The sequence below is a fragment of the Abramis brama genome (genome assembly GCF_963993115.1).
Source record: "Abramis brama genome assembly, chromosome: 1".
Taxonomy (NCBI): Eukaryota; Metazoa; Chordata; class Actinopteri; order Cypriniformes; family Leuciscidae; genus Abramis; species Abramis brama.
The window spans coordinates 17056453-17079619 of NC_139963.1; the positions used below are offsets into that span (position 1 = coordinate 17056453).

At 43.9% G+C, this 23167-nt stretch overlaps 1 protein-coding gene across 2 annotated transcripts in view; it reads right to left on the minus strand.

Annotated features, from left to right (window-relative positions):
* The window catches only part of LOC311093558 (immunoglobulin lambda-1 light chain-like), a 66039-nt gene that overhangs the window by 7164 nt on the left and 35708 nt on the right, over nt 1-23167 (minus strand). Inside the window, exons 1-4 of one of the 2 annotated variants that reach the window (XM_084131054.1) lie at nt 22669-22813; nt 22261-22585; nt 2316-2395; nt 1907-2233 (exon numbers count right to left, since the gene is read on the minus strand). The exons of the other annotated variant lie outside the window; for it this stretch is intronic. Of the exons in view, the coding sequence (XP_083987180.1) occupies nt 1907-2233; nt 2316-2395; nt 22261-22585; nt 22669-22777 (841 nt within the window). The 5' untranslated portion in view covers nt 22778-22813. Of the gene's footprint in view, nt 1-1906; nt 2234-2315; nt 2396-22260; nt 22586-22668; nt 22814-23167 lie in introns of those variants that run through there. 2 annotated transcript variants of the gene reach the window in all.

Here is a 23167-nt window from a genome sequence, read left to right on the forward strand (position 1 = left end):
GGCACCCGATCATTTTCTCTGCAGTCCTGATCACCTTCTGAAGATCTTTTTTATGTGCCACCATGCAGCTGGTAAACCACACACAGAGGCAATAAGTGAGCACTCTAAAAACCTTGGAGTGGAGTTCACAACGTAATTTCGGGAGGAGTGAACCCATCTAATCTTGCTCTGGCATCAGCTGTTTTAGCATCCCTCCACCTCCCCAACTCCACCAACATAATTCAGGCATCTTGCTACCATACTCATCATCTGAGCATTAGTAGTCTCACTGGGGGGTGTATCTAAGCTCGAGTTGAAGCTGCTTCCTCGAGCCCCTCCACTACAGTCAGCAAGCCTATATGGCTGAGGAGAAATAGAGTTTAACAAATCAAAATTACCAATCATGACCTCTAATGCAAACATTAGCCATTAAAGACATAATTGATAATTAATTGGCACAGTAAACAAGTGTCTCTGGAACTATTTTATATTTGATCATTTATAAATGTGCTTTGAAAAAGCAAATGCATGACTTAAGTATTTATAAAAATATATAAATGTGACTAACATGTTCTTAATAATGCAGTTTAGGTCTTAACGGGTATTTGTAAATATAATAATAGAACAGTAATATTTACTTATAAATAAGTATGGGACTATAATTCATTATAAGCATATATAGACTTAATAAGCGTTAAATATTTCTCTAAAAAATTACTTACAGGACATAATAGGAAAGAAATTATAATAAATAATAAAACGTTTTATTTATATTGCGCTTTTCTCAAACCCAAAGCGCTACACAGGGAAATGACTACAGAATAATTGCCACTCAAGCAAAATAAGCAGTTTTAAAAAGACGAGTCTTTAGGGACTTCTTGAAACCGTCAGTGTTGTCGAGCTTCTAATTGTCGATGGAAGAGCATTTCATAACCTTGGAGCAGAAATGAAAAAAGCTTGACCACCCATAGACTTCAGTTTGAATGTTGCTGAAGAGTACAAGAGTCGGAAGGACGTGGAGAATGAGTTTGAATGTTACGAAGATATGCCGGAGCTGACCCATGAACAGCTTTATATGTTAAAATCTAGGTTTTAAAATCAATACGTGCCTGTACTGGAAGCCAATGCAGTCTGTTATGATTCCAAAGAATCACCACAAATAAGGAGATAATGAATGCATTTACATTGCTAAGATCTGCACTTTATTTCACATTATTCTTTGCATTAAGCCGAAGTTCGGCCATTTACAACTATCTATATCGACGCGAAACATCAGCCACTGCCACGCCGAACCAGAGCAGAAGACCCCACCAACGAGAACCAGACAGCTTTTGTAGGGAACCAAGAACCTATACACCGGTGCTCCCAATTACGCCGCAATCAGCCAGAAACCTGCAGACAATACAGACACAACACACATACACACACACAAAACAAGGAAGGACTGACAGGGACGTCACATAAAAGAACCGGAGAAATATGACGAGCAGTTGTGTAAGTCAGGATGTGTGCGGCTGAATTTTGAATATATTGAAGTTTCTTAATAGACTCATCAGGAAGACCAGAATAAAGGGAATTGCAGTAATCAAGCCTCGGCGTAATAAAGGCATGGATAAGCCTTTCTGCATCAGGCAGTGATAAAGAGGGTCAAAGTCTGGCAAGATTTCTGAGGTGGAAAATGGGCATCAAATGTCAGCTGTGAATCAAAAATAACACCAATATTACACACTAGAGATGATGGAGACACTAAATCAGAGTTAGTAAATAGATTGAGATTATAATAAAGGAGAAACTGCAGAATAATCTCAACATTTGTTTGTAATTCATCATGAATCTGAGAAGTGAAGTAGTGCTCTTATCATCTGATGTCTAAAAGCAGAAGTGAATGTGAGCAGTGAGGAGGTTTTTGTCATGGTGTGAATCACTGATACGTACTCACTAACAGAGCTGTCCCATGTCTTACAGTAATACACTGAAGAATCACCAACATCCACATTACTGATGATCAGACTATAATCTGATTTAGATGAATGTGTTGATGTGAATTTAGGAGCAGAGAAACCAGATCCATATGTAACTGAGCTCCAGCTATCATAAAACACTAACACAAACTGAGGAACTCCTCCTGGAGTCTGTTTGTACCATCTAGCAGCAGAACCAGTTACTGTCCCCAGATTACAGTCCAGTTTAGCTGTTTCTCCTTTACTGACTGTGATTAATGGACTCTGAGTCACTACAGTCACTCCACTGACACCTGCAGAATAAACACATCCTTTATATGAGATTGTGTGTCAAAACACTTTAAAAATCTAACATAAGAAATGATGAAAATTTACAGGTCAGAAGAGTAAAGAAAGCACAGATTATCGTGATCATCTTGTGATTTGGTCCGTGTGACGTGTAAAGATGAGCAGTGCTGTAGAATAATGCTGAGATGATCAGAGAGAGAAACTTTAAGACAGTCAAGATCTCTGAGAAGGAGGAGCCACTGAAAGACCCATCCACCTTGTACAATAGACACGCCCACATCATACAATAGACCCGCCCACTTCGTACAATAGACACGCCCACATCTGACAAACTACACATGAGCTTCTCACTTTATCACTGAGGAAAATGTATTCAAGTTTTTCTCAATTGATTTGACACAAACTCAGATCACTGCTCTCAAAACAATTAACACAGTGATCTGAACACTTTACAATTGTCCTAAACAGATTGTTGTAAGTTTTCATTTATTTCATACAAATTACAAATCGTATGCATTTTTTTTCTCAAAACATTCAGTACAAGCTTCTCAAATGTTGACAGTTTACATACAACCCAACATTTTATAATTATCAGGGAAAAAAATTGCAACTCTTTTTATTGAATTTACAAAAAAACACAAAAATGTATGTACCATTTTTCCAAACACAGCAAACAAAACTCTGTAATTTCTCATATTCTCAATCACACATGGAATGATTTCATTTGGCCCCAAACTGGTATCTTCTGGTTATTAATACACACATCACTGGAAATGCTATTTTTGTAATTGTTCACACAGCTATCACAATTGCATTAAAGATAAAAAATATTTTCAGAAGTAAAAAACATTGTTATGCAAATTAAAAAAAGAAGAATATGCATGAGGAAGGGGGAAAGAAAGAGGTGTAAGAGTGGAAGAGAGTTAACCCTCTATGGCATGACTTTTTGTTTTTTGGGAAAAAAAATCTTTCACCCCATTTTTTGGGAGCTTGGGGGTCCTTGATAACATATCCATCATAAAATGTGTCAATTTCAATTTCATTTTCATCACAATTTGTCTATGTTTATGTAACGTAGGGTGCTTTCACACTTGCATTTTTGGTGCACACCTGGGTTCGATTGACATCAGAGTTTGGTTTGATTGGATGAAAACTTTTCACCCTTTCCGAACCATACCCCAGTATGAATAAAAAGTGTGGTCTGGTGTTCACGTGAATTGTGGAAGTGATGTATGATTTGATAAAACTTTGTGTTTGTGTATTCTCACTCCCTTTTCTGGCAAACGTGACTGACACACTGCATACTTCGGGGTGGGGGTGGGGGGATACTCTTAAGCAATTAAAAAGTATTTTCCGTTGCTTTTTTTAAAAAGTTTAAAATTACAGGAAAAAAATACAATCACAACTAACACCATTTACAGTTTTAATTTTATTAAAAAAAATTGTTTTATATTTACAGTTTTAATTTTTGCAGATCCAGTTCCACAACTTTGACCAATCTCTAATTAAGTACTTAATAGCAAATGTACAGTCAATTTCTGTTAAATTAACTAACCGTACAAGTACGGAATACCTGCACATTTACAGTATTACTCATTAAACAAACACTGAACATCAAGATACTGAATGATAGGAAATACAAGCTTAGTATATAATTTAGAACATGTAAAAATATCCACATTAAAAGACAATTGCTGTATGCCTTTATACTCTAATATAATTTATTTTACACATTTACAATTACATTTTATCCAAAGTGACTTAAAATTAAGAGAACAATAGAAGCAACAAGTGCAGTGACAAGTCCCAGTTAGTGTAGCACAGTACACAATTTTTTATTTATTTTTATTAAAACAAAGATTTAGTATTATTGGGTCAAGTGTTTATGTAAAGATGGATCTTTAGCAGTTTCTTGAAAATGTGTTGAGTTGGGCAGGTCATCCCACCAGCAGGGAACAGTCCAGGGAAAGGTCAGTGAAAGTGGTTTTGTGTCTCTTTGGGATGACGGCACCACACACTTGACTTGCAGAACACAAGCTTCTGGAGACACACAGATCTGAAGCAGTGACTTTAGGTCTTGCTGCAGCATCTGGATCAGTTGCAGAGGTTTGACTGATGCTGGAAGGCCTGCAATAGTCCAGTCTGGATAGAACAAGAGCTTAGACAAGGAGTTGTGTGGCTCCGATAGGAAGGGCCAGATCTTTCTGATGTTGTATAAGGCAAATCAACAGGATCACATTGGCTGAAACCATAAGCAGTTCTGTCTTGGCAAGGTTGAGTTGAAGGTGAAGGTCATTCATCCAGCAAGAATTTTCCATCAGGTAGGCTGAGATGCGAGCAGCAACCGTCAGATCCTCTAGCTGGAATTAAAGGTAGAGATATGTGTCATTAAGTGATAGGAAAAGTCATGATGCTAAATGACAGAGCCTAGTTACACTACAAAAAAAAAAAAAAAAAAAATTATTAGATGGGTGGGTGGAATCTAACACAATCGTGGTCTTACTGTAGTAAAACCAAACCTTGTGCAGCTACAGTGGCCTCACATGATCAAATGAATATTCACATGGGAAAATACAGTATAAAACAAATTAAACTTTCTGCCACTTTTAGCAATCATATGGAATCAGAAGACTCTGCCATTACAATATTTTAAATTACTTCTTCCCATACCTTGTTTGCCATGATCATTCTGCTTTCCACTTGACCTGAAATAAAAAATAAAATAAAATAAAAATTTAACAACTCAGTATTACATTTACACATGTCAGAATATGTTCCACTGAGACAATGCAAAACCTCAACTGACTATGATCTGGAAGCTGAGCAGGAAAGGCTAACAGTGAAGTTTTAAGCTGAGACACCTAGGGGTGTAGGCCTAACTGTCTGTTCATCTGGATCAATGCAATTTTCATAACCAATGATTAAGTATCCTATGAAAAAGGCTACTATGATGACCCCAGGCCATCCAAAATGTAGATAAGTTCATTTCTTCATCAGAACACAAACATTCTATCAACTTTTATTTTATAAGCCTAATATATGCACATGTATGCATTCTATAGCTAACGTTACGTGTTGGCAAGCAGATGCAGCCAGAATATGCAATTTATCATGTTGTGTTCATATTCTAGTCTCATGTGCTTTCCTGTATCATCAAGTACAGTATTTACTGAATTCGTTTTCTTAGCTTGACAGCCACGTTAACCCTTACGAAAATTAACTAAGGTTTAACCACAAAGAAAAAACAAACAAACATGCTAGGCCTCTTGTATGGTGTACGTTAGTATAACTGTGGTTATTAAAAATGTTAATAAAAATCCGCCAAAAACGTGGTTAATTTTACTATAATTAAAACCAAGGATATTTTTTAAGAGAAGAGTTTTCAGCTTCCAGACGGTGTTTCAAAATGTCCCGCCATTTAAGAGAGTGATTTACTGACAGATACTATCGCGTATTAACGAAGATTTTATATACAATTAAACGGACTTTGATATGTATAAAAAGTCTACGAAAGCTTGTTTTAGGTGTTTTAAGATGTGGGTTCAACTGATCTTTCTTAAAACAGATGGAAAATGTAAAGACGCATGTTACATTTTCAGTGTTTTGCCCTCCAGCTCTCGCCAGTTAACTGAACATCATTTAAGAATGCTAACGTTAGCTTGAAAACTGTAAACGTAACACAAATGTAATATAAAATATCGTTCACATGTAACTGCTAGTATAATGACTCTTACCTCAGCCGGTGATCGGTTGACATGATGTCCGCTGTGACGAAAAAGGCTCACTGAAAAGGGCGTTATTTCCGAAGAATCCAAACGGACTGACTGACAACAGAAATCCTGCTCACGGCTGCTCGATTGCTTTGAACCACTGTTGATCTCACAATCCACTTCAAGAGAGTAGACTGAATTCAAATCTCCCGCTTGCCCAAACTCGACTGATCAGCTAACGTTAACGTTGTGGGCGGGAGTAAACAGCTGAAAAGTAATGGCGGCGAATTTGAATCTGCGTCATCGCGCGCGCGCACTCACACACACACACAAAGCCCTGAATGTGCAGCAACAGAGATTTGGAAAAATATTCATAAAATATACATGAAATTGAGCGTCAGCGTCAGTTCTGGCAGGCCAGGTAGTCAAGACGCTGCTAATGCTATTTGCTAACAACACTGTCCCGTCAGCTGATCTGCTCCAGCTGAGCTGCATTAGCTGGTTAACTCCCCTCGCTGCTCAATGGCCAAGCTCAAACAAGGCGCCCTATTTAAAGCACATTCAATTTGCTCATACATGCTTGCTGCTCACTACTGCTGTTCTGTACGCTAGTAAATCACTCATGTTGTTAAACGTAAAAGTACTGATTCTACTCACCCTATTGTCAGCTATGACTTCCGCCGCTGTCGAGGAAGAATGGCAAGACTCTTCTGAGGAAACCCGGGCATCACCATTCCAATCGGACCAGCTGGGGCGGGATGCCTGCCCGGAAGATAACGCTACCGTTCGTAGGAGTTCTCGGCGGTTGGCGAATAAATCCTCGTCCCAACCATGCATCGGCGATTGGCCCGTGGCAAAAATACTGGAAACCCTATTTACAAATGACATCCAGCCTCCGCGTGGCGCCTCTCACGAGGACCTACTTGTCCTCTGCGATTCTCTAATTATTCCAGTTGTTGAATCTCCGCCGGTGCCTCCTCCCCAGTCCTCCGGAAAAAAGCACACCTCAAAGCGCAAAAATCCTGAGATGGCCAGCAAAGCCCCAGCACAAAAACGGGCCAGCTGCTCTTTTCGTCCGGGCCAAAGTGCTTTTTCAGCAGATGATCCAGTGCTTATGGCACTTTCTGATGTCCAATCTTCTCTCCTCGACATGTCCACTAGGATATCAACACTGGAAGGCGGCTCCCTTTCTAGACCTTCCTCGACCACCGTCTCTGCTCAATCGACATCCACCCTGGCTTCAACCGCTGCTGTCTCCGATCCGCGCCAGCCTCAAGTTGATGACGTCACCACGGAATTTGTACCTAAAAGGACCCTAGCAACCGCCGTACCTCTTTCCACTGGCTCGCCTTTTTTCCCACCAGCTGCTGCTATCTCTCATCAGCTGAGGGGACAGATATTGGCAGGTAATGACATTAACCTCGTTAAACTCTTGCTGGGCTCCGAGCTGTGTGAACGGCGTATAGTAGACTGTGGTGACGTACAGGTCGAGCTAAAAGATGGGGACCCTAGACTTTCAAAAATTCTAACTTTTCCCGAGTTCTGTACCGCATTTGGAGTTTATAGGGATGTTATTTGTGAGGTCCAACCAGCGCGCAGAGCCGAACTAGATACTTATCTGGCCATAATTTCTGACCTAGCTCTCTCTTACGGTGGGGTTCTGTTCTACGAGTATCACAAGTCTTTTTCTGCAAAGGCAGCTATGTTCATTCAACGCTTTAATCAGAGACTAGACTGGTCCGTGGTCGATCTCGCGCTCATAAGTAGACACTTCACAGGTCACCAAATCCTGTCCTGCTCTGTTTGCGGCTCTCTCTCGCATTCTTCTAATTTATGCTCTAAATCTAAGCCTATTTCTTCCATGTCTCATCCCGGCCCGAGCCACAAATCTGGCCCCCAGGTGAATAACTTTGGTACTCCTATTTGCTTTAATTTCAATGAAAATATTTGTAGGATGCATAATTGTAAATATTTTCATGTTTGTAGCTACTGTGGGAACGCCCACCCAAAGTCTGTGTGCCCGAGGAGAACCTGCTTCATAAAAATGGAGCGAAAGAAATAAAACCATCAACTCCCATTAACGTCCCCAAGCTGGGACAAGCGTTGAGAAAGCATCCTGACTGCTGTTTTGTGGATTATTTACTGACTGGTCTTGTTCAGGGTTTTTTTGCTGGCCTGCTGCATTTTCCTGCTGTATCTTTTCATTGCCATAACCTATTGTCCGCATCTCAGGAGCCGGAAACTGTGGATGCCTTGCTCGAGAAAGAGGTTAAGAAAGGATTCATGATAGGCCCATTTGATAATTCTCCTTTCCCGATTTTTAGGGTAAGTCCTATAGGGGTAGCCACTCGAAAATATTCGGGTAAAAAACGTTTAATTATCGACCTTTCTGCTCCCCACAATGGTTTGGCTGACAGCATCAATAGCCTTATTCCTTTAGCCCCATTTTTCTCTGTTTTATAACACTGTCGATGATGCCATCAATTTCATAAAAAAGGCAGGACGTGGAGCTTGGCTTGCAAAGGCAGATATTTCCGATGCTTTTAAAGTTATGCCATTGCATCCCTCACAGTGGCATTTGTTCGGTGTCGAGTGGAGGAAAAATTTTTATTTTGCGGTTAGACTCACTTTTGGCTGTCGTAGCAGTCCAAAAATATTCGATACCTTGTCTGAGGCTTTGTGCTGGATTCTTCTTAATGAGAAATTATCCTTCGTCCTTCATCTTTTAGATGATTTTCTCCTGGTAGATTTTCCTTCCGAAAAATCAGACTTCTCTATCTCGACTCTCAAACGCACTTTTTCTGAATTAGGCGTTCCTCTCTCGGAGGAAAAGACCGTGGGTCCAGTCAAAGTCATCGAATTCTTAGGCATTTCTCTCGATTCAAATCGCATGCAAGCTTCACTCCCCCTCAAGAAATTAGCTCGAATAAGACAAGTTATGAAAGTCGCAAAAAATTCAAAATCTTTTTCAAAAAGGGACTTGCTCTCTCTTTTGGGGCACCTTAATTTCGCGATGAGAGTAATTCCTCAAGGCAGATCATTTATTTCCAGGCTTCTTGACCTTTCTAAATCTGCAAAAGCTCTCAGTGATATAGTTACGTTAGACGCAGGATGTAGATCTGAGCTAAAATTTTGGTCTCTGCTTTTCAAAAACGAATGGTTTGCGTCCGCCTGGCCGGAAGAATTGCGTTCCTTACCTGCCGGTGATTCCTCGACAGCCCTATTAGAATTGTATCCGATCATCGTTGCATGCATTCTGTGGGGTAAACACTGGGCTAGGAAACAAATTATGTTTTTCTGCGACAACGAAGCTGCGGTTAATATAATTAATAAGAGGCGTTCATCCGTTCCATTTATCAACAGGTTCATGAGACGTCTTACATGGCTGTCAGTTATGGGGAACTATCATTTTCGTGCAGAACATTCCCGGTTTGAATAACCAAGTGGCCGATTCTTTGTCTCGTTTCAATTTTCAGAAATTTCATCTCCTGTGTCCAGCTGCAGCACAATCAAGCCTGGAATGCCCGCCTTTCAGCCAAACCATTCTAGATTGAATAACCCTCTTCAATCCTATATGCATTCTGCTGCGCAGTACATGCGGGGGGGTTTGGCTAGTTCTACATTAAAATCGTATGACTCTGCATGGTCTTATTTCATCAGTTTTTGTGCTGCTTTATCTGTAGCTGCTCTGCCTGTCAATATATCATATGTTAGTGCGTTTATAGTCCACTGCTTCGAGGATCGAAAACTGCAGCCTTCTTCAATCAAAAGTACGGTCGCTGGCATTCAATTCCATATGCGCTGCCTGGATCCATCTGCCTCCAGTATTTTGGAAAATCCTTCCATTCGCCTTTTGCTGAACGGGATCAAAAGACAATCTCCACAAGGCAATGATAAACGTCTCCCTTTTACTCTACCTTTGGTTAAACAAATCATCAAAATTACGGGATGGGTGTTTTGGGCCGTACACCGATCAGTCATTCTCACAGCCTTTTTTGGTTTTCTAAGGGGTGGTGAAATTTCTTCACGCACTTGTTCATTTGACCCAAATCTCAATCTAACAATTTTTGATGTCTCAATTCATGATCACCATTTCACATTATTTTTAAAACATTCAAAAACTGATAAAAATTCTAAAGGCGTAATCGTGTACATCTCTGAGTCTAACACTGTGTTTTGTCCTCTGATTTCCATGTTGTCCTATTTGAGGTACCGCCCCAGTGCTGATCCACAGAAGCCGCTGTTCGTCACGCAGGCAGGGAAAACAATGTCCAGAAACTGGTTTTCTTGTCACCTACGCCTCCTTTGCCAATTCTGTGGACTGCCCCCAGACCGCTATACTGCTCATTCTCTGCGCATCGGTGCAGCAACAACAGCGGCAGCATCTGCTCCGGTTTTAACCCTTAAAGCTATGGGGCGGTGGTCTTCTGCTGCTTACGAACGATACCTCCGTCCCGACGTTCGGGCTATTCTTGACGCCCAAAAAGCCATGAGCTCAAGTCTCTGATTTGTTTTGCTAATAAACACATTGATCATTCTTTTGCTCGTGCTCTGCTCAGTATAACTCCCCTGGATGCTCTACCAGCTGTTTACTTCCTTCATCTAGCTCGTTTCTCAGAAGGTGGCTTAGTCATCTCTTCATAGCGCTACATTGTAGACCGTCAAAGACCGATAATTCTAGGTAAACAGCATGTTTTAACTATTGCGGTCTTGGATAGTCATTTAAGTAATTAATTAATAATTTTTACTATTATTTAAATCGCTAAATTAGGGCGGCTCAGACGACACCGTTCGAGACACTCAATTTCTGTTTTGGGGGGGATAGCTCATCTACTCAAAATAACGTTATGATTATAACATATTGCAAATTATCCGTATATTCGTAGATTACGCATATAATTGTTAAAATAAATCATCCTCTGTATCTCAGAAGATTGCCAGGTGTGAGCGTTCCCTAATGCTGCTGCTGTCCTCTGACTCTCTGCTATTTCATGGTGCTCATGAAAGGTCAGAGGACTCCCTGAACAGAGCCATACCGCCAAATTTCAATTCAGGAACATCAACTTGTTTGCAATCTATTCAATAAAAATTCTTCAATTATTTTTATTGTCTGTGTGTTCTTGACTTAATGGACCTGACAGAAATTATGGGAGGATAAGACAATGAAATAATGATCAAAATGAGTATAAAATAAAATGTGAAATAAAAAATAATCCAATACACGCCTACTGTAGCGTAGGGTCAAAGAGTATAGAAGTACCAAGAGGTGAAACTCCGTTGCAGTTTTGACAACAGCCACTAGGTGGCGCTTCGGTAGCGCGGCCACCATTTTGGACTGAACCAACGGCTTTACCGTTAGCACAACTACCGTATACAGCATTAACATTATGTCTGGAAATAATTGGAGACAAAGAAAACAGTGTTCTGCCATCAACTGCAACAACTACCAGTCTACAACCAATCAACTAGCATTTCATAGATTCCCCAAAGATCCAGAGAGGTAAAGTAGAAAAGGTTTTTATTAACTTTAAAGTGAGCTAACGTCAACGATAACAGGTGCTGTAACGTTAATGTAAGCTATCCCATAACCGCAGTAACAGTTTGCTAACGTTTTGTATACATTTGGTCGAAATTGTCAAGACTCGAAGTGGGCTTTTTAAATCGCATACTTTCAGAGATATATGAACACCTAACCTGGCAAATGACCGCTTTATTAATTCATTGTTATCACTAAATTAACCCTTTAACTGTCACCTTTTTTTCGCATAAACATGAAAATCACTATCCAAACTTAAATGGTTGTAATTCAAGAATGCTTTGGAATATAGACCTATGGTTGGTCTTGTTTTAAAGACGACATTTGTCAGATTATTGTTGAAGTGAAATAAATTATGAAAGTGAAACAGAAAAAAGTTATATAAGTTTGAGTTTATTAAAATGTACAAATTTAAAAATATAATTATTTATATTTTATATAAAATATATATATTACAAAATATATTTTACTCAAGAACTGCAAGAAAATGAAAGCAAAAAATCTGAAGAAGTTGTGTTCCACATTTTAGGTTGATATGTTGATATCTCGCTCCCTCACCCTTTCTGCCGTGTGCTCTAACGTTACACGGTTTGGAGCTGCGCGCTCTTGCTCGCTCGCTCGCTCTAGATTCCGGGAGATTTTAGCCTAATTTGCGGGCATCAGGGAGCCGCTATCAATATGCGGGAGACTCCCGGAACTTCCGGGAGACATGGGATGTCTGCTATAGAGATATTAAAAACTAGAAACTACTATTTAGTTCATTTAACCGCTTTTGAATTTGAACCGGTTATCGTTCAATTCTATGAATTGTGTTGCGTTCAGTCCAAGATGGCGGAGCTGCAGCTCTGCGCATGGGTGTGTTTGTTGCAATGGAACGTTCTATTGAGTTTCGCCTCTTGGTACTTTTATACTCTTTGGTAGGGTACTGCATACTATTATTTAACCTTAAAAAAAAACTCACTTTAACCCCCACATGCTTAATAATCTGTAAGGAAAACATATTGAATAGATGCAGATTTCCGCAGTTATACCTTCTTTTCTTTGTTTTCTAATTTCACAGAAAAAAACTGTAAAATATTACTTAATAATTTCTGTAAAATTACACATAACTCTGTAAAAATACAGACAAGTTCCTTTTAAAAAACGTAAAATTGATGTAAAACCAAAATACAAGCAATTACCTGTAAATTTAACAGTGGACCTTTAAATTACAGCAAATGCCTTTTATTTTACAGATATTTGCTGTATAATGACAAAACGGTAAAATTCTGCAAAAAAAAAAAATACAGACAATTACCTGTAAAATTACTATTTTTTTTTTACAGTGAGGAGAGAGTTTTAGAAAAGGAGAGGGAGAAGAGATGGGTGAAGTGGAGGACATTGGTGAAGTGGAAAGAATAAGAGGAGAAATTGTAAAAAAAAAAAAGGAAGGGATGAAAGAGGAGTGAAGAGACGTAGAAGGTACAGACTTTCAAATGAAATGGAAATCATCATTTAATTAACCATGTAATAAATCATGGATTCTTCTTGAGAGAAACTGAAACAAAATGTTTATATAACATTCCACTTCTATATTTATGAGTATTGTACAGTTGTAGTTTTGAGAAAGACTCAGAGGGGAAAGTTCTGTAAACGTCCAAACATATTTCAGAATTTAAGTTCAAGAACACTAAGAATGACGAAGTTTGTTTTGAATGGAAGAAGAGCAAGTCATTTTAAAACAACACCATCAACCACAACAGAAGAGTCCTGTGCAGATGTTGAGGCAGAAGAACCATGGATGATAACATGATTAGAAAATATTCTGTGTGAAATTCTCGGACAAACAAAGAGCACACGTCACAGTGTCTACTCTCTCTCACTCTATGAAGTTTTATGTAACAAAGTTCGGGAGGAGCATGTTCAGGTAATCATCCAATCAGCACAAGAAGAAGCCAGTATAAATAAAGCCTTCCCTTACCTCCTGTCTCATGACTAATTTCTCAGCATCCCGCCACCACCCCATCACCTGACATTCGGCTGGGTATACTCATAGATACCGCCCTCCCCCCGGACAGCAAGCCAAATACGCATTTTAATATTACATCAGATTTCATTAACATGTGAACTCGTGAAGTTCCCTTGGATTAAATTTTTGTAACACACAGCTCATACTATTTTGATCAATTGAACTAGAATTGTGATTTAAAGGAGAACTTGGTAACTTTTTTAACTTAATAAAACTGTCTAGAAATCATTTGGATGGTTAAACAACCTGTTCTGGTGATATTGGTGACTTTCCCCGCTCCCCGCAGCGTTCCCAGGCGGAAAACCAACCTTGCAACTTGGGGACTACCGTCCCGGCCATAGATATCATATATAAACGCTAGATGTCTTATGGCGCAGTCACTTCCGGCATCACCGTTCGGCCATCTTACCACAGTGAAGCTGTGCATTAGGTGAGTGATCAGCATGCACACAAATCCTCATATCTCGCTGAAAAATTGACGGATTTACAAACGGTTTGGTTTCTTACAAACGTTATTAACGTGGCTATAATTCCGAATGCTTGAACATGTATGTTATAATTATTCATGCAGTGTATGTATGTGGTGTCATAACTACATCTCTGACGTTTATAACAAACCAAACCGTTTGAAAATCGGTTATGGTTATTTAAAAGTATATGCACCACTAAACGAGTGAGCGAGTCCACTGTGGCAAGATGGCCGCCGTGTGCGTACGTCGATCTCCATTGGCCAGCAGCGCGCACGAGACATCTAGCCTTTATATATGATATCTATGGTCCCGGCAGCGATATTTTTTTCCCCAGGATGGTAGGGGAAGACTCATGAATATTAATTAGGGAAGCCATCCCTGATTGGTCTGATGACCTACCCCTAACCCCACCCTAAACCTACCCGCCACTGGGGGTCTGTTGATCTACCCCTAACCCCGCTCTAAACCTACCCGTCACTGGGGTTAAGACCAATCAGGGATGACTACCCTAATTAATATTCATGAGTCTTCCCCTACCATCCTGGGAAAAAAAATATCGCGTCCCAGCAAGATAGAAATTGGAAGTCTCGTGAGAAGCGAGAACGAGAACGAGCGCGAAACACAAATTGCTTTACGGCAATTCGACATAAACACACGCATGTATGATGCATTACCAGATTACCCACCTCGGTAGACATAGCTCCACACGATACAGTTGGCTTGCTCCGATCATAACAAACGCACATGAGAAGCGGTAGAGAGGGGGAGGAGGCCGCCGCAAGTGAGTTTTTTACGGCCGTGTTATGAAATAAATGCCCCACAGCTGTAGGGGGAGCTTGTGGGGGAAACATGCGACAACAAAAGGGAAAATCAGCGAAGAAGTGACTAGAGTTCGCTAGAGTTGCCAAGTTCTGCTTTAACATGTTTTTTGTTGTTGTTGTTGTTGTTTTTTTGGCTTTTTTACCAACTTGATAAGATTGCCAACATTCTCTGTTCAGATGTAAATCAGAGCCGTGATCAATAAAGTTGAGTGATCGCAGTTCTGTACAACAGCAAACATTTGTGTATTGTGTATAATTTTGGGGGTTATAGGGGAAAAACATAAATCAAAACGTACTCGGTTACCTAATGTAACCTCGGTTCTCTCTAGAAGAGGGAACGAGTATTGCGTAAGTAGCTTACGCTTCGGGAAAGTTCTCTTTCTTCGAGATCTGAAGCCAAAAAATTATCCTTAATTTTGCATTTATTGTCAACGCAGTGCAGCAGCAGGCAGACCAAAGCAAGCTGTATAAGCGTGCTCATTGGCTGCCAGGCGGCAACTGCTTAAGCCTATCAGTGAGCCCGGTGTGACGTCACACCCAATGAGGGCGCTTCGCGCCCTCCACACCCTTCTAACCGTCAAGAAGGGTGTGGCCAGTGTGTATATATTGCGGGTTCACAGGCTGAGTTCTGGTTTTCATAGTCTGAAGCGCAAAAGCTTGTGGCGCGTCACGGCAGGTTACGCAATACTCGTTCCCTCTTCTAGAGAGAACCGAGGTTACATTAGGTAACCGAGTACGTTCTCTTACGAGAGGTTCTCTCGTATTGCGTAAGTAGCTTACGCTTCGGGAACCCATTGTCAACGCCGTGCGCGCCGAGCATCCAACACATGAATCCCAGGGAGACCGGGGAAAAACATAGCGTTGAAACAGGTGGCCGGTGGCCAACACCTGTACCAAGCACTTCACTTCACACAAATGACAGAGCAGCATAGCCGGTCTGTATACATCATTGTAAATGGTGTGGCCGGCAGCGCGGGCCCACACAGTGCATAAACACGCATAGGGAAAGAAAATAGAGCAGAAACACTGGTCTATTTATTGAAAGAATCCTTCCCCTGGTGCCAACCAGAAAAATAAGCCAGAAAGTGGACATAGTCTGCACTTATACTGATAACAGTGTCGCCTGCAGGGCGGGAACTTCCAGGTTATAAAACCTCACGAATGTAGATGGGGAGGCCCAGCCCGCCGCCATACAAATATCGTGAATCGAAATTCCGCTGGACCAGGCCCACGAAGAGGCCATGCCTCTAGTGGAGTGGGCTCTGACACCCAAAGGACACTGCAGGTGTTTGGAGGCGTAAGCTGCTGCAATCGCGTCCACTATCCACCTGGACAGGCTCTGTTTCGAGGTGGCGAGACCCTTGGTGCGTCCGCCAAAAGAAACAAAGAGCTGCTCGGACCGCCTGAAGCGGCGGAGCGCGTGATGTAAACTCTCAGCGCCCTAACAGGGCATAGGAGGTTATCACTGTCCCCGTTATCGGATAATGGCAGAGCCGAGAGGGAGATGATTTGTGCCCTAAAAGGGGTACCAATCGCTTTGGGAACATAACCGTGTCTCGGTCTGAGAATGACTTTAGAGTCATTCGGTCCGAACTCGAGACATGCAGGGCTAGTAGATAGCGCGTGCAGGTCCCCCACGCGTTTTACTGAAGACAGAGCTATCAGAAAAACGGTTTTGAGCGAAAGGTACTTAAGATCCACAGATTCAAGCGGTTCAAAAGGAAAAGCCTTCAGGGCCTCCAGGACCAAGGACAGATCCCAAATAGGAACCGAGGGGGGCCGCGGGGGATTCATCCGCCTGGCTCCTCTGAGGAAACGGATAATAAGCTCATTCCTACCGATTGCCCGGCTGCGCGTCGACTCAGCGAACGCTGCAATAGCCGCCACATACACTTTGAACGTGGAAGGGGACCTACCCTTTTCCAACAGCTCCTGTAGGAAGGAGAGCACTTGCAAAACCCCACATGTGCGTGGATCAAAGCTCTTAGCAGCGCACCATTTAGAGAACACAGACCACTTAGACGCACGCATAGAGCCGCCTCGTGGAGGGAGCTCTAGACTGCGTGATCGTGTTCACAACCCCTTCTGGCAGGTCAACGGATATCCGTTGATTACCCATGCATGCAGAGACCACCGCTCCGGGTGGGGATGCCAAATTGACCCGCCGGCTTGAGAGAGGAGATCCTTCCTCACCGGGATCGGCCATGGGGGTGAGTGCGACAGCCTCACCAGCTCTGGGTACCAAATCTGGTTCTCCCAGCGCGGGGCTATAAGGAGCACTGGGTGCTGTGTTTCCCTGATCCTTGTTAAAACCTGAGGTAACAGGGAGATCGGGGGAAAAGCGTACAGCGGGAGGCTGGGCCAAGTCTGGGACAGCGCGTCCTCGCTTTTCGAGAAAAATATTGGGCAGTGAGCGTTGTCTTTCGACGCAAAAAGGTCGACCTCCGCCCTGCCGAATAGGCGCCAGAGGAGCTGGACTGTCTGAGGATGCAGGGACCAATCTCCCGGGGGAATGATGTCCCTGGACAGTCTGTCTGGTCCCACATTCAAGTGGCCCGGCACGTGCGCGGCTCTCAGCGAGCGCAACGAGCGGTGAGCCCACACGAGAAGGCGTTCTGTCAGTTTGCACAGGCTTTTGGATCTGACACCGCCCTGTCGGTTCACATAGGATACCACTGACATGTTGTCCGAGCGGACTAACACATGGTGATCCCGTATGAATGGGAGGAAGCGCTTGAGAGCGTTCTCGACCGCTATCATCTCCAAACAATTTATGTGGAGGCATTTCTCCTGGTCCGACCACAGGCCAAATGCCGGTTTGCCCTCGAAAAGAGCGCCCCAGCCTGAGGTGGAAGCGTCCGTCGAGATAACTTTGCGGTGCGAGACGGCTCCCATTGTCACTCCCCGCCGGTACCAGTCGGCCACCAACCAGGGCTTCAGTGCTGAAACGCAGCTCTGAGTCACTCTGATTCGAATGCCGCCAGAAGCCCAGGCTCTGTGAGGCACTCGGGCGTTCAACCAGCGTTGAAGCGGGCGCATACGCAGTAGACCCAGCTGAAGCACTGCTGCAGCTGAGGCCATACAACCCAGCATCCTCTGAAATGTCTTTAGAGGAGCGGTGCTGCCCGACCGAAAGGAAGCGGCCAGGCGTCGAATGCAGCGCGCGCGCTGTGTCGACAGACGGGCCGTCATTGCCACAGAGTCCAGTTCCAAACCCAGAAAGGAGGTTGAACGACTGGGCACCAATGAGCTCTTGGTCCAGTTGACCGTAAGCCCCAAGCTTTCCAGGTGGCTGAGGAGCACTGTTCTGTGAGCGATGAGCTCGGCCTCTGACTGTGCTAGAATCAGCCAATCGTTCAAATAATTCAAAATCCGCATTCCCTGACCTCTCAGGGGAGCGAGAGCCGTGTCCATGCACTTCGTGAACGTACGGGGTGCTAGAGACAGGCCGAATGGTAGGACGGTGTATTGATATACCTGACCGTCGAAGGCGAATCTCAAGAATGGCCTGTGACGGGGTATTATCTGGATCTGAAAGTATGCGTCTTTCAGATCGAGAGAGATAAACCAGTCCCTCGGGCGAATTTGCGCGAGGATCTGCCTGGTTGTGAGCATCTTGAACGGTCTTCGCATGAGAGCTTTGTTCAAATATCTCAGATCCAAAATCGGTCTGAGAGCTCCGTCCTTCTTGGGAACGAGGAAATAACGGCTGTAAAAGCCCGACTCGCTCATAGAAGGGGGAACCGGTTCTATAGACCCTTTTTGCACAGAAGTGTCGCTATTTCTGCTCGAAGCAGATGTGCTACTTCCCCATTCACTCTCGTCTCGGTACGCGCCTGAAAGTGCGGGGGGCGGCGAGCGAACTGCAGAGTATAGCCCTGTTTTATTGTGTTTAGCACCCATACTGATGCACCTGGGATAGCCTCCCACGCTTCTGCGTGCGCAGCCAGGGGCAGGATGGCCTCCGGGCTCTGATCGCCGCGTATCGCGGGCTCGAGAGCTCGAAACGGAGGGGCGGGTGCAGCGCGCGCGCTCTCTGTGCTTAGACACGGCGGATCGCACGCAGCGATAACTGGCCGTTTTACATGTGGTGTCCCGGTGACTTTGGACGGGGAATACACAGCGTGAGGCGCGACGCGCGAGGGCGAAATGTTCGTTAGTATGTGTGAGCGCAGGGGAGCGGGCACAGCATCTATATTTAGAACATGACCGGTTGTGAATGGCCGTGTGACAGAGCGGGCAGTGAGTAGACGGGGGCACCGTGAAGTGGACACGTGACCTACTCGAGCGGATTCTACTCGCTTTATGAGAGTGGGCTCTGTGAGAGACACGGGATTTATAGTGCTTGTGTGCAGGGGTGAACACAGAAACGTGGGCACATTCACTGCATTTGAAACACATGCGGCGTGAGCCGTGCAACCAGACATAATGCTCTCTTTGATATTTCTCTGGGTCGCCGTGAAAACGGCGGTTGTATGCAGGCGAGAGGGTGAGATTACCGGCTCGTTGGCTGCGAAATGAGTGTCCGCAGTAACCGTGGCAACGGGGACTGACAGGACATGAAGCTTTGACGGTGGTCCGGCCGCAGCGGGACACAGCCGTCGCTTCTTTCCTCGGGCTAGGAGGTCTTAGCGGGCTCCGGTTTCACCGTAATCCTCTGCCGGGGTCCCCGGGGAGGAGGCGGTCTGTTACGGCTGGAAGAGCGCGATCTAGGGCGGCCGTCCTGTCGTCGCTGCGATGACGGAGGTCGAGCTGGACGCTGAGTGGAACTTTGCGCAGGCTGGTCGCGAGGACGGCGTGCAGCAGAGCTAGAGCGTCGAGGCAGGAAGAGATTCATCGCCTGTGTAGTCTTCTGTACCTCCGAGAAACGGTCAACGATCCCGCTAACCGCTGGGCCGAACAGGCCGGTGGGAGAGAGGGGGGCGTTGAGAAACACCGCGCGCTCAGACTTTCTCATGTCGGCGAGCGTCAACCAGAGATGCCTCTCTGTAACGGTCAGAGAAGCCATGCACCGTCCGATGGCCTGGGCAGCGGATTTCGTAGCGCGAAGGGAAAGGTCCGTCGCGCTTCGTAGATCCGTAACGGAAGCAGATTCCAGACCTTTCTCGTCCATATCACGGAGGAGATTAGCCTGGAGAATCTGCAGCACGGCCATGGAGTGGAGAACAGAAGCAGCTTGACCGGCGGAGAAAGCGCGGCCGACAAGGGCTGATGTGGTCCTGCAGGCCTTAGACGGGAGGGCAGCCTTTGAGCGCCAACGAGAGGGCGGGCAAAGGTGCGCTGCTACCGCCTCTTCCACAGGGGGAATGGCATTATACCCCTTCTCAGCGGCGCCGTCAACCTGTGAGAGCGTCGATGAAGCGTGTGAAGAGACCCTCGCGGAAACCGGTGCATTCCACGACTTAGAGAGCTCACTGTGGAGCTCAGGCAGGAAAGGCGTGGTTCTGGAAGCTGGCGATCGGCGGCGGCGATGGAGAAAGCAGCCGTCGAGCCTGTTCGGTGCTGGCTCCTTAGGAGGAGACCACTCGAGGCCTAACTGGTCAACAGCCCGGGTAAGGAGGCGCAAAAGCTCCGCGTCCTCGCCCGCTCGAGAACGGCCAGAATCCTGGACTGTAGAGGAGGCGGTGGACCAGTCCTCACTGTCAGACGCCAGGATAGAGCAGCTGTCAGCAGCGCGTCCATCAGACTCATCCGCCTCATCCCCTGAAACGGCGGCGGCGCGGGCGAGAGCCGGCGGTTGAGCGGCCGGGAGGGGGGGCGGAGAGGGCGAGAGAGAAGCTCGAGGGAGAGGTTCCGGCGAGCTTCTGAACGCCGCATCTGTCTCCGGTGGTCGCTGCGAGCGGCGCTTTTTCTTGCGCGGCCCAACAGGGACATGCGGAGCGACAGCCTGGTCGAAAACCTCAAGTCGAGCCCGCAGGGTCGACATTGAGAGTTCCTCGCACTCGGGGCAGCCGCCCGTAGAGAGTGCGGCGGCGGCGTGATCGCGGCCCAGGCAGAGAGCGCAGATGAGATGGCGGTCTCCGTTGCTGAGCGGGGCGCGGCACGAACCGCAGGAAAAACGAGGCATTTTGACAAAAACGCCTCGCGCTCTTTTAGAAAAAGTGCGTGTCGCAGGGCGAGCACACACACAACACAGAGAAAGCAGAGAAAAAGGATATGTCGCCGGATAGCGTAGCAGGCACGGATGGCTGAAGGCGGCGAAGGTGGCCGGCTTCCTCAGGCGCTGTCCTAGGCTTGCTGGTCGCTGGTTTCAACGGCGGCGGCTTCTCAAGATCCAGCGATGCGAAGAGCTTCGCTGAAGACAAGAAAATCAGAACTCAGCCTGTGAGCCCGCAATATATACACACTGGCCACACCCTTCTTGACGGTTAGAAGGGTGTGGAGGGCGCGAAGCGCCCTCATTGGGTGTGACGTCACACCGGGCTCACTGATAGGCTTAAGCAGTTGCCGCCTGGCAGCCAATGAGCACGCTTATACAGCTTGCTTTGGTCTGCCTGCTGCTGCACTGCGTTGACAATAAATGCATTTTAAATTTTGGCTTCAGATCTCGAAGAAAGAGAACTTTCCCGAAGCGTAAGCTACTTACGCAATACGAGAGAACCTCTCGTAAGAGAACTCCTCATTGAAGAATTTTATGATAAAAAGCATTTACATTGGTATATTTGTGTGTCTATAGCTGAATATGTTATGAAATCAGTAGAGAACACACCTGTAGTTTTGATGATAGTAATAAAATACAGAGCTTCATGAACTGTTTGGCTATAAGATAAGAGTGTGTTTAGAGCAATGAACTGAGTTTAGAGAAATGTGTCCAATCGACTGAGAGAAACTGTAATACAACAATTTAAAAATAAATCTTTTTTTTTTTTCCTTTGGAATAAAGTGTTAATCAATGGTGTATCTGATAGTTAATATATTTCTAATGCATGTTAATATACATGTATGTATATATATATATATATATATATATTAAATGAGTCACCATGATATTTGAATGTGGCTTATTAGGCTTTTTAAAGGTCTATAATAATAAGCTTCTCATGAATGAAATTAAATATGAAAAAGTGTGTTAGGGAAGCACAGTCACAGTTCACTAGATACTTCATCTGTCACTAGTGCAAATCTTTTCTTTTTCAGATATGCTGTATAATTTCTTAATATATAATATAGAAAAAAGATATCCAAAGTAAATGTATACATCCATCAAAATATTATTTTTAATGTTCAAATTTTACATCCAATTTTCCTCACTGTTAAATAAACAAATATGAAATAAAAATAAATATATAAAAGTCCAACATGTCTCTAGGTGACTCTAGGAGTTACACTTTATTTAATTGATATAAATATACTAATGTAACTGCAGACTGTAAAAACCGGCCAGATTGTATATTGAATTCATGATCAAGTGAGACGTGTGTAAAAGCAGAAGTGAATGTGAGCAGTGAGGAGGTTTTTGTCATGGTGTGAATCACTGTGATACGTGCTCACTAGCAGAGCTGTCCCATGTGTGACAGTAATACACTGCAGAATCACCAACATCCACATTACTGATGATCAGACTATAGTCAATATTTGACTGAGCTCTAGATGTGAAGCGGCTGGATGTAAAACCATCTCCATATTGGTCAGGAGAGCTGTGTGAATGATAGAATCTCAACACAAACTGAGGAACTGCATTTGGACTCTGTTTATACCAGCTGACATAATTACCCTCATCCTTTTCAATGTTACAATCCATAGTCACAGATTTGCCTTTTTGTTCTGTCAGCACAGAGGGTTTCTGTGTGATCACTTTCACAGATCTGACACCTGAAAAATTATAATCAATAAAATTAATTTCATCAACTTTGACACCCCTGAGAGAACAACATGTTTGTAGTGAAATAACTTACATGACAGAAGAGTGAGGAGAGTGAAGTAGAAAATGATCAGCATCTTCCCTGTGAAGCAGTTTGAGTTTAGTGGAGAGATGAAGAGAATAAGAGAGACTGAGAGACTCATATATGAGGAAGAGAAACTCTGAAAGAGTGACGATCACTGGAGTTCAGCCAATCACTTCATCCAGAAACTGCTTTAATATTCTCACTTACTTCACATATGGGGAAAAATCCTCCATTCCTCCATTCCTGTTAAATGAATGTTAGTTTAATGACAATCCTCTAAGAATTGATACATGAAATCAAATGTATAGACATATACTAATATTAAAATTGCACAAAAATCTAAAAACAAATGTTTTTTAAAGCATCTCATTTATAATTTCAAACGATACTGCTGAATATTAAAATGAAAATTGTTCATTAAATCATTTAAACTCAGTTCATGATTGCGGTTTGTCTCGTGAGAACCTGCAGGTCAGTAAAACTCGTCTGTTTCTCTCCATCATGAGTG